Source organism: Mercenaria mercenaria, chromosome 15 (assembly GCF_021730395.1).
Source record: "Mercenaria mercenaria strain notata chromosome 15, MADL_Memer_1, whole genome shotgun sequence".
In the NCBI taxonomy this organism is placed as follows: Eukaryota; Metazoa; Mollusca; class Bivalvia; order Venerida; family Veneridae; genus Mercenaria; species Mercenaria mercenaria.
Window position 1 is genome coordinate 11,952,102 of NC_069375.1, and position 12,755 is coordinate 11,964,856.

The 12,755-nt window shown below is 37.1% G+C and overlaps 1 protein-coding gene across 1 annotated transcript in view; it reads right to left on the reverse strand.

Moving 5' to 3' along the window:
• Window positions 1-12,755, reverse strand: part of LOC123546771 (uncharacterized) — a 71,657-nt gene that overhangs the window by 46,487 nt on the left and 12,415 nt on the right. Inside the window, exon 2 of the mRNA XM_053524059.1 lies at window positions 12,026-12,111. Coding sequence (XP_053380034.1) covers window positions 12,026-12,062 — 37 coding nt within the window. The 5' untranslated portion in view covers window positions 12,063-12,111. The remainder of the gene's footprint in view (window positions 1-12,025; window positions 12,112-12,755) is intronic.

Here is a 12,755-nt window from a genome sequence, read left to right on the forward strand (position 1 = left end):
GGTTCGCGAGTAAAAAGCCTTCATGCAAAAAGTTAACGTTTGACCTGGTGACCTTGACCTTTGACCTGGTGACCCGAAAGTCAGTAAGGGTCGTGTACTCAATAAGTACTATCAGCAGGTGAAGTTTGAAGGTCCTGGGTGCAGTGGTTCGCGAGTAAAGTGCCTTCATGCAAAAAGTTAACGTTGTGACGAACTAACTAACGAACTAATGAATGGACGGACAGTTGAAAACTAACATGCTTCCCTTGGGGGGCATAAAAAATAATAAATTTATAAGTCCACACAAAAATTCTTACCCGGTAGACATAGGTCAAAATACACCTCATCATTGGATGTAATATGCATGTTGTACTACAGAAAAGTGGTCTCGATTTTTCCCTACGACTAGTAATGAAAAAGTTGCAATATAAGCTATTTATAGTAAAAACAAAGGGAAGTAATTCTAAAGAAGGGACCTGCGCATGACACTTCGTCTCATGATGGTGTACAATTGTGCCAAGTTACATCAAAATCCCTCCATGCATGAAGAAGAAATGCTTCGGACAGTCATTCTTGTATCTGACCTTTGGCCTCTAAGTGTAACCTTGACCTTAGACCTAGGGACCTGGTTCTTGCACAAGACACTCCATCTCGTGGTGGTGAACATTTGTGCCAAGTTATATCAAAATCCCTCTATGCATGAAGAAGAAATGCTCCGGACAATGTTTTCATTCCTGTATCTTTTGACCTCTAAGTGTGACCTTGACCTTAGATCTAAGGACCTGGTTCTTGCGCATGACACTCCGTCTCATGATGGTGAACAATTGTGCAAAGTTACATCAAAATCCCTCCATGCATGAAGAAGATATGCTCCGGACAAAGTCATTCTTGAATTTGACCTTTGATCTCTAAGTGTGACCCTGACCTTAGACCTAGGGACCTGGTTCTTGCGCTTGACACTCCGTCTCATGATGGTGAACAACTTTGCCAAGTTTCATCAAAATCCCTCCATGCATGAAGAAGATATGCTCCGGACAAAGTCATTCTTGAATCTGACCTTTGATCTCTAAGTGTGACCTTGACCTTAGACCTAGGGACCTTGTTCTTGTGCATGACACTCCGTCTCATGATGGTGAACAATTGTGCCAAGTTTCATCAAAATCCCTCCATGCATGAAGAAGATATGCTCCGGACAAAGTCATTCTTGAATTTGACCTTTGACCTCAGTGTGACCTTGACCTTAGACCTAGGGACCTGGTTCTTGCGCATGACACTCCATCTCATGATGGTGAACAACTGTGCCAAGTTTCATCAAAATCCCTCCATGCATGAAGAAGATATGCTCCGGACAAAGTCTGTGGAGGCCGCCCGCCCACCCACAAGCCCGCCCATCCGCCCGCCCGCCAGGGGCGTTCCCATAATACGTCCGGTTTTTCAAACGGGCATATAAAAATATGTGAGAAGAATGTGTCAGTAGTGAGGCATTTGTCAGATACAATTGGAACTGCATCCTGAATGACTGACATAGTACAACTGGATTCAAATTCCGTCTTTAAATAAAATATTTCTTTTACAAAGCTTCGGACATACGGTCTGGCAGTTGCTCAGAAATCATCAGACCTAGTGCAAAAACTCCAGTCAGGGCCAATGACTTTCCAGAAGTCTCGGTACATAAAGTTTTGCATTGTTTTCTAATACTATAATGTACCCATATAATTAAAATTTTGTTGTGCCGTCATATTATTGTTGGGTGAACATTTTTCGCACATGTTGGACTCCCTGGTCTCATGTAGTAGTGGTAGAGCAATGGACTCTAAGATCTGGGGGTCACTGGATCAAATTCCACCAGAGAAGAGATTTTGCTTTGCCTTAATTGATTCACCTCAATTGATATTTGTGTAAGGACTGGTTAGACATCAGCAATTTCCAAGAACAGAATAAAATACAGCAGCTTTACTGTAATTTTGGGTTCTCTGCTTTAATTGGATTGTTGTCAGTGCAGGGGGCGAATGGCTTGTCAGTGTCGCTTAAGCCGGTGCTAGGGGGCGTGAGAGGTGTTGCACATTTCATTACCTCTCATGAACAGACTCAATCAAACAGAGTCTGCTATTATTATTCTTGGTTGCATTCTTTGCTTCCAAAGGATCTTTTTACAGATTTTATTTGCAATCTATATTTAAAAACTTGAAAAATTTTAAAACACTAAGTCACTAAAACAGTCACCAAAAACACTAAGATGCGCATAATGCCACTTTAAATAAGACACCATGAGTTATCTGCTCTGTAATAATAGTATACAGATCGAGTATATAACTGTATAAAGAGAATTATGTGCATTTTTACTTCATTTTATTAGTGGCTATGCCTATACATCTTCTTCTATATGGGTAAAAATGGTTTAGAACTTTTAAAATAAATAACCATTTTTATATTAAAGGCCAGTTGTCAATTGATTACATATAATTATATAGCAAAATTCTGGTTTTTCAATTGGAAATTATACAAACACTTATAGATGCATGTGTTAAAACTTGACATGTTTCAATTCAAGTTCTTCTATAAAACAGATTTTGAATATAACAGATTTTAATTTTTCTGTCTGGTATTTATTTTTCACCCACCTGGCATACAGATATAGATATAACCATTTTAATGAAAATGTTAGATAATATGCAACAGCTGTTCTTTTATAAAGCATCGCCTTTATAGTGTATGAATTCTTAATACACATGTATACTGTGAAATCATTTAATTTCGTCGGCACGAAATTTCGTGGTTTTGGTCAAAACGGCTGTTTCGTGGGGACGTAAATTCGTGGATTTTCAATTTTTGAAAAAAAAAATCATAATTTCCAAAAGAATAGATCTACTAGTACTTCTGTCCTTACATATGAAACCTACCCGTGTCAAACAGCGCTACCATGGTTACCGAATTTGCAATCTACGCCACGGGAGATTAGCGAGTGATCATGTGCCAATTAACGATCGCGTTATCTATAATTATACGACCCCTAATTTGCAAAACTTTTTAAAACTGTGAAATATTCAATAAGAAAAGTCGGCGCCAATTAAAAAGTGTCAAAACCGTAGCACCTTGCACAACTAGCATTCATAATTGAAACAAATATAAAATTGATCATTGATCATTTGATTGTGTTTTAAACAAAAACTTGTTATTGTACTGCAAATTAAAACAAACTATTATAGCTTTAAATAATGTTGTTTTTATTCCGTAGTACTAGTGTAACTAGAACTGTCACAGGAGTGACTCATACCCCCACCATACGGTCTTGTCACAGAAGAATGGCAACCATAAGGAATCTTAAAAATACTTTGGAGTACTTCATCCTGGGCTTCCACATATAAGTAATACTAGTATAATACTAGTATAGTAATACTAGTAAATATATTAAATCTCTAATATTAGAGATACACTAAAAGTGAATACAAAAAAGTGTCTTACCGACCCATGTTACCACGGAAAAATGTTTTTACTTTTTACATAGGACTTATAATAAAAAAGTTAGAAAAATACCTAAAATATTGAAAATCTAAAAATAGGATTTATAAAAATAGACTAATTCCTGGAATTTAAGGGGAAGAAACTCAGTACAAAGGTTAAAAAAAGGTTACTTCCCTTTGGCTCTAAGCCAATCAGAATGAGATATAGTGAAAATACATCAAAATTAACCTTAAATTTTAGGTAAAAGGGGACACAATTCAAGAAAAATAGTGTCAGAGTTATGCACCTTGTGTCACATGATGTGGGTGATGAGGTGGAACATCTATTTTAAGTCTGAATCAAATCCATTCAGTAGTAATTGAGATATAGTGAAAATACATCAAAATTAACCTTAAATTCTAAGTAAAAAGGGGCATAATTCATGAAAAATTGGTGTCAGAGTTATGCACTTTGTGTCACATGATGTGGGTGATGAGGTGGAACATCTATTTTAAGTTTGAATCAAATCCATTTTGTAATAATTGAGATATAGTGAAAATACATCAAAATCAACCTTAAATTTAAAGTAAAAGGGGACATAATTCATAAAAATTTATGTCAGAGTTAAGCACCTTATGTCACATCATCTGGGTGATGAGGTGGAACAACTATTTTAAGTTTGAATCAAATCCATTTAGTAATAACTGAGATATAGTGAAAATACAACAAAATTAACCTTAAATTCTAAGTAAAAGGGGACATAATTCATGAAAACTTGCTGTCAGAGTTATGCACCTTGTGTCACATGATGTGGGCACATGATGTGGGTGATGAGGTGGAACATCTATTTTAAGTTTGAATCAAATCCATTCAGTAGTAACTGAGATAAAGTGAAAATACATCAAAATCAACCTTAAATTCTAAGTAAAAGGGGGCATAATTCATGAAAACTTGGTGTCAGAGTTATGCACCTTGTGTCACATGATGTGGGCACATGATGTGGGTGATGAGGTGGAACATCTATTTTAAGTTTGAATCAAATCCATTCAGTAGTAACTGAGATAAAGTGGAAAATACATCAAAATCAACCTTAAATTCTAAGTAAAAAGGGGCATAATTCATAAAAAAAATGGTGTCAGAGTTATGCACCTTATGTCACATGATGTGGGTGATGAGGTGGAACATCTATTTTAAGTTTGAATCAAATCCATTTAGTAATAACTGAGATATAGTGAAAATACAACAAAATTAACCTTAAATTCTAAGTAAAAGGGGACATAATTCATGAAAACTTGGGTGTCAAGAGTTATGCACCTTGTGTCACATGATGTGGGTGATAAGGTGGAACATGTATTTTAAGTTTGAATCAAATCCATTTGGTAATAACTGAGATAATAGATTTCGGGACGCGACGGGACGGGACGCGACGGGACGCGACAAAACTGACTCCTATATACCCCCTCAAACATGTTTGGTGGGGGTATAACTATAGTTTTAGTAATCCTTACACAATCTATTATAAACTGGTCCGATGTTTTAATTTTTTTTTTGAAAAATGAATGCGCGTCTGCATCTAAAATTACAAGCTGTTGAACTTGTGCAGGTGTTATTTCCTGCCGAAAAACGTGTAATAGGTATTAATGCATCGGACGTAAATCTAGAAGTTAATTTATAATATTTAATAGTTCCAAAGTCGTAGTATTTTACTACATGTCAGTTAAAAATAAAGGCTAGTGTATAAACATTGCATAGCGGGACCGAAAAAATCAAAGAACAGTCGTATTATAGTGCGGTTGGCACGTGACGCTACGTCAAACTTCTATATTTAGTATCTACTTTCACTTTGACAAGCATGTCATAAACAAACCACGGGTACATTTCTAAATGAAATAGTCGGTTTTGTTTTCAAGCATACCTATGTTTATCGTTGATGGAGCCTCCATAAACTACACGAAAGCTGCAGGTTAGTACTACCACATGCATACAACAACGGATCAGATCGAACGGCTATGGTGTCTTTTTTTGACGACTTTGCGTACAATTTAAAAATTATTGTGGGCACAATTTGTTCGTTGGGACTTAAATTCATGGTTCAGCTCAACCACGAAATCCACGAAAATTAATCCCCCACGAATAATAATGATTTCACAGTAACATTTGAAATTATAGTTTTCTGGCATTATATTTTGAAATCATTTTTGGTATCTGGTTTATTTTATAGTATTTTGGCTGTTAGGTATTAATAATTGCTTAAATATAGTCAGGACACAAAGACAATTGTCTGGAACCAAAGAATGTAGTCACATTAAAATATTGCGGACCAGGTGAGGCGATTACTTTTATTTACACTGTCCTGTGTCTTTGGAACATGGTGGGGGGTAAGAGTGAGGTTGGGTGCGCACCATAAACCGGTTTAAGCTCCCCAGTGGTGTTTTTGCCACTGACCGTTCCAAGGCGGTGCCCCACTGTGTTCCTTCGTTTGTTCGTTTTGTCCTAATGTGTTGGCTTTGTGTGTGCGCATGTATGTGTGTGTGTGTTTGTGGTGTATTGGCTTTGTGTGTGTGCGCGTGTATGTGTGGGTGGTGTGCAAGCTGCGTGCTGTAGGTTTCGTTTTGGGGATGCTGCGTTTTTGGTGCGTGGCATTCCCTGTTTGATATTTGTCTTTGTTTTTCATTCAGTCTGTTCATCTGACACCATGGTACATGCAAATGTCAAATGCCACCTAGTGATCAATATTTTTCTGGCTGTCAAGAGTCGAGTTCAGTCTTAATAGTGCCACAGCAACATGAAGAGGCCATTTCCCCTATAAAACACCTCCTGATATCAGGATACTGTATTTGTAAAGGAATTCAGCAAAGGTCTCAGAGGACCCGAAAATATATAACAACATGTTCCAAATTTCAACTTGTCTTTATTTCCAGATAATTCTATAGGATTTTGCAAGCAGAAACACACAGCATGTACAGCATGTTTACTTTTTCTTTAAAGAAGTCTCCCTCGGTGTCTACGTCATATTGTGTTAGTTAAAAATTGAGAATTTTGTTCGGTGTTTTAGCTGTCTTTTGATACAAAAAAAAAAAAAAAAATTCCTACCTATACCTATACCTCAATGTTTTTTTCAAGGACACTGGAAAACACATACAGTCAAACTTGTGCTAGCGACCACCCGTGAATAGCGACCACCTGTCGACAACGACCGGTCTCTGGTCCCCCCGTAGAAAAATGCTCATAAAAAGGCTGTGAATAGCGACCACCTGGCGACCGCGACCAGCGACCGGCCTAATTCTTTCCCTTAGGGTCATATTTGCCCCCCAATAACGGCCAAGCTAGACAGTTCCGGCATGAAAATATTTGAAATCCGCCGAATTTTCACGACTTTTGCATTATAGCAAACATAATAATTACTGCTTGATTGAAAATTTTCAAGTTTGCACCGGCCGAATTAATACATAGAACATAAAGAAAGCAAGAAGCTGTAAAAATACTTTTTATCAGCATGATAATGGCTAACTGAGAAGTGACCCTTCCCCCCGAATAAAGACCACCTGTGAACAAAGACCACTTTTGCTTGTTCCGAAGAGTGGTCTTTGTTCATAGGTTTGACTGTATATTTCTTTTTTGACCTAAACCTTTTTGTTCAGAGAGCAAACATGGATATAATGTTAAACAGAAATTCAACATCTTTACAAATATCTCTCACTGAATGTACCAACATACATTGTTATTCTAGTTACAACAAGAGCTGTCCGTAAGACAGCCAAGCTCGACTATTCGAAATATTGTCCCAGGAGCAGGAAAATATTACCCAAAAAGGTTAAATATCAAAAGAGTTGTAAGTTCAAAAGGGGGAATAATTTGACAAAAATGCATATCAGTTAATATGGGACTTGCTGCTATCAACTAGTTTTATAACCCCGAAGGCACATGTGAAGTTTCAATTCAATATCTGCATTAGTTTTGGAGATAGAAACTTGCATGTAAAACTTTAAGCAGAATTTTCAAAGTCCAAAAGGGGGCATAATTTGCCCAAAATACATGCCAGAGTTATGGAACTTGATCCAGTGAGGTTGGTAATTGATCTAGAAAAAGAAAAAATAAGTTTCAAATCTATATGCCTTTTAGAAATAGCTGCATGTACTTGCACGCAAAACTTTAACCAGAATTTGCTAAGTCCAAAAGGGGGCATAATTTGGCCAAAATGAAGGTCAGAGTTATGGGACTTGCTGCTATCAACTAGTTTTATAACCCCGAAGACACATGTGAAGTTTCAAATCAATATCTGCATTAGTTTTGGAGATAATAACTTGCATGTAAAACTTTAACCAAAATTTTCTAAGTCTAAAAGGGCGCATAATTTGCTCAAAAAACATGTCAGAGTTATGGGTCTTGACCCAGTGAGGTTGGTAATTGATCTAGAACAAGAGTGCCAGAATGTCACAATATACGCCCGTCACAGCAAATTTCTTTACTCTAGCACCTGTATTTGCAGATGTAATTTTAATTTTGTGGTTGTTTAGTAATCATTGTAATTCTTTTGTTTTTCTAAGTCCACAAAAAAACTCCTTACCAGGTAGAGATACCTTAAAATATACCTAAAATTAGAAAGTAACAACTATGTTGTACCACAGAAAAGTGGTCTTGGTTTTTCCCTACAGTCAATTATAAAAAAGTTACAATATAAGTTATTTATAGTAACAACTAAGGGAAGTTAATCTTTAAAAAAAAAAAAATTCCAAAAAAAAAAATTGTAAGTCCACACAAAAATCCTTACCAGGTAGAGATTGGTCAAAATACACCTCAAAATTGGATGTAACATGCATGTTGTACTACAGAAAAGTGGTCTCGATTTTTCCCTACGTCTAGTAATGAAAAAGTTACAATATAAGCTATTTATAGTAACAACAAAGGGAAGTAATTCTAAAGAAGGGAACTGCGCATGACACTTCGTCTCATGATGGTGTATAATTGTGCCAAGTTACATCAAAATCCCTCTATGCATGAAGAAGAAATGCTTTGGACAGTCATTCTTGTATCTGACCTTTGGCCTCTAAGTGTGACCTTGACCTTAGACCTAGGGACCTGGTTCTTGCGCATGACACTCCGTCTTGTGGTGGTGAACATTTGTGCCAAGTTATATCAAAATCCCTCCATGCATGAAGAAGAAATGCTCCGGACAAAGTTTTCATTCTTGTATCCTTTGACCTCTAAGTGTGACCTTGACCTTAGACCTAGGGACCTGGTTCTTGCGCATGACACTCCGTCTCATGATGATGAACAATTGTGCCAACTTTCATCAAATCCCTCTATGCATGAAGAAGATATGCTCCGGACAAAGTTTTCATTCTTGTATCCTTTGACCTCTAAGTGTGACCTTGACCTTAGACCTAGGGACCTGGTTCTTGCGCACGACACTCCGTCTCATGATGATAAACAATTGTGCCAACTTTCATCAAAATCCCTCCATGCATGAAGAAGATATGCTCCGGACAAAGTCATACTTGAATTTGACCTTTGACCTCTAAGTGTGACCTTGACCTTAGACCTAGGGACCTGGTTCTTGCGCATGACACTCCGTCTCATGATGGTGAACAACTGTGCCAAGTTTCATCAAAATCCCTCCATGCATGTAGAAGATATGCTCCGGACAAGGTCTGTGGACGCCGCCCGCCCGCCTGCCCGCCCATCCGCCCGCCAGGGGCGTTCCCATAATACGTCCCGTTTTTCAAACGGGCGTATAAAAAGAAAAAGTAAGTTTCAAATCTATATGCCTTTTAGAAATAGCTGTATGTACTTGCACGCAAAACTTTAACCAGAATTTTCTAAGTCCAAAAGGGGGCATAATTTGGCCAAAATGAAAGTCAGAGTTATGGGACTTGCTGCTATCAACTAGTTTTATAACCCCGAAGACACATGTGAAGTTTCAAATCAATATCTGCATTAGTTTTGGAGATAATAACTTGCATGTAAAACTTTAACCAAAATTTTCTAAGTCTAAAAGGGGGCATAATTTGCTCAAAAAACATGTCAGAGTTATGGGTCTTGACCCAGTGAGGTTGGTAATTGATCTAGAAAAAGAAAAAGTAAGTTTCAAATCTATATGCCTTTTAGAAATAGCTGTATGTACTTGCACGCAAAACTTTAACCAGAATTTTCTAAGTCCAAAAGGGGGCATAATTTGCCCAAAATGAAAGTCAGAGTTATGGGACTTGCTGCTATCAACTAGTTTTATAACCCCGAAGACACGTGAAGTTTCAAATCAATATCTGCATTAGTTTTGGAGATAGTAACTTGCATGTAAAACTTTAACCAAAATTTTCTAAGTCCAAAAGGGGGCATAATTTGCTCAAAATACATGTCAGAGTTATGGGACTTGACCCAGAGAGGTTGGTAATTGACCTAGAAAAAGAAAAAATAAGTTTCAAAGCTATATGCCTTTAATTGATGGCTGTATGTACTTGCATGCAAAAACTTAACCAAGGTGTGACGCCGACGCCGACGCCAGGGTGAGTAGAATAGCTAGACTATTCTTCGAATAGTCGAGCTAAAAACTGTTTGAAAAAAGATTGAAGCAAATGTTGTGAAATGAACAACCTGACATGTCACAAACACAAATTTCAGAAAAAACCAGAAGTGTACTCACAACAAGCTCCCATGTTTGACAGAATTATACCCAATTATATATTTTAGTAATTTATATCTCACAATTAAACAGGGAAAATTCAACTGCCATCATATCTGCTTATGTGTTCAATATATGACAAGTACCATATTGTATTTGCCACCTGTGATACCTCGTCTATGAAAAAGACAACTTGTAATATTAATAAATACAAGCATATGAACTATATCATAATATATATAAATATCTAGTACTCTACAAAAGGGCTTCAGGTTAACAAGGATTTATAAGACTTCAGTTAATCTAACGATACTCCTTGCAAAATTATACTGATGTTTGAACAATGTTAAACTGTATGAAGTTCTGACTGGTTCTTTTCTATAGTGGAGTAAACCCTTTTCTCTTAAAAGTCATTTTTATCATTCAATAACAAGGTCTGTAAATACCTTTGATGGTTTAATATTTGTGCAGAAAAATATGTTTTTTGTCATATTTTTCTTTGGTTTTAAGTCACACTAATCCTACATGGCAACTTCCAAGCTTATAAAATGATGGTGTCCCTCCAGGCATTATTTCAGGCACAGGCAGACACTTGGTAGACTCATTGACCAGTTGGAGGGCATCCTCATAATTGAGCCATGCCATGAGAAAACCAACATAGTGGGTTTGCGACCAGCATGGATCCAGACCAGCCTGCGCATCCGCGCAGTCTGGTCAGGATCCATGCTGTTCGCTAACAGTTTCTCCAGTTTCAATAGGCTTTAAAATGAACAGCATGGATCCTGACCAGACTGCGCGGATGCGCAGGCTGGTCTGGATCCATGCTGGTCGCAAACCCACTATGTTGGTTTTCTCATGGCACGGCTCAATTATGGAAGAATTCTACAAACCACCACAGCAGTGAGGGACAAGTGATTTCAAAATAGTCAACAGGGATCACTTCTGGCCGCGATTTCGCGATATTCTCGCATTATTTTGGTGAAAATCGCATAAATTTTGCTCAAATGCGCTTAAAAATCGCATCCGCGTGGCCGTAGATCTTTTGCCGAAATTGTAACTTTTCGCTGCAATGCGGTCTTGTCGTTACTTAATTTTCGTATGACGTTCATTTAGGCGCTTGAATTTCGCTTTTATCTCCATAGAGCGTCCGATGATTATGACTACCAGACAAAAATAATCTGTTTTCGCGATGTTTCAAAATACCACTGAAACAGAAATTTAAGCATTTGGAAGGGCAAACTTTTTGCCTCTATTCGCGCGGACGAATAGCGATGAGAATAACTGTTAACAAGATGGTGGAGAAACCGCCGGTGAAGTCCCTTCATAAAAAACGCTGAACGCCCGAATTTCTAAACGAAATGGTTGAGGGTAGGGTTATAAATAAGTTTGACTTTAAAATTGTTTTGACCTAATGGAAGTGTATCAAGTCCAGAAAGATTAAAACACAACTGAACTTCAACTTTGACAAAGCAGCTTTGAAGTAAAATCATTAAGGGAAAAATGCATGTGGACCCAAGGCATGGTTACAACTTTCATCAACCTATTCAGCAATTCCTGGCACTGAATTTTAGAGTTGTAAATGGTGTCTCTGTAAGGAACTGTTTTGTTTATTTACAAGATAATTGTTCTTACAAATAATTCTAACAAATGTTTGCTTAAATTCAGTGTAATAAAAGCTGTCCGCCGATGTACAATCTCATTATAAAAAGAAAAAATCCCATTCATTTTGTCAAAAATCTCATTGTTTTCAAGGCAAATGGGAATTAATCTCATTATAGTATCTGCCAAAAGTGATCCCTGAGTCAACTGTCTTCTTAATCTCAGAGCTTGGTTATCAAACAAAGTTTAGGAACCAGTCTCAAAATAAAGCCTTGTCGTTGGTCAATTTCAAGGTGGAGCTCAAAACTCAACCAGTCAGAAGCTTGATTTTAAACTGATTTAATCAGTTTTATGCCTTTGAACCTGATGATAAGAATTGTTACTTACCTCCATTGTGGTTGGTAGATGGAAGGATTCTAGACATATTGCACTGTTCTTTATGTGAGATTCTTTAAAGGTGGAGTATTATAATGCTGAAAATACAAAATGTACAAATTGCTGATAATGTAATATCAATCCATGATTAATTTCAAAATCTTTTATTTAATGCTATCCTTCTTTTTATACAATCAAATGCCAGATATTTTCAAAGTGAAATCTTCACCATAAGAAACCACAGTCGGTCAGTTTGTTTCTTATCACTGACGATTTTACATTAGAGCCTCTATCCAACTATATCCAACTTTACTCAATTTTGGTGACTGGAATGCTTGATGCAAAGGAATTAATTTAATTGCCAAACAGATTTAAGCTGACCATTCGATGGGAATGAATAGATATAATTGCCAAACAGAACTTCACTGTCTCTACCTAAAACCTTCTATTGGATTAACCAGGAGTAAGCCTCAGTGTAATATAAACAAGAGCTGTCTGTAAGACAGCGCGCTCGAATTTTCTCAGTGCTTGACTCTGAATTAGAGCTTTGCCAGTAAAAACTTTATGAAACTTTAAGTTAAAAAGGGGCATAACTCTGTCACAACTCAAACACAGAGTTATGGGGGTTGTTTCTTCTGGTGTAGACTTTGATAGTAAATAACTATTTTAAGTTTCAAGTCAAAAGCTTTGATAGTAACAGAGATATTTGACTTTATCAAAAACTTTAACCGACGCAGACGCT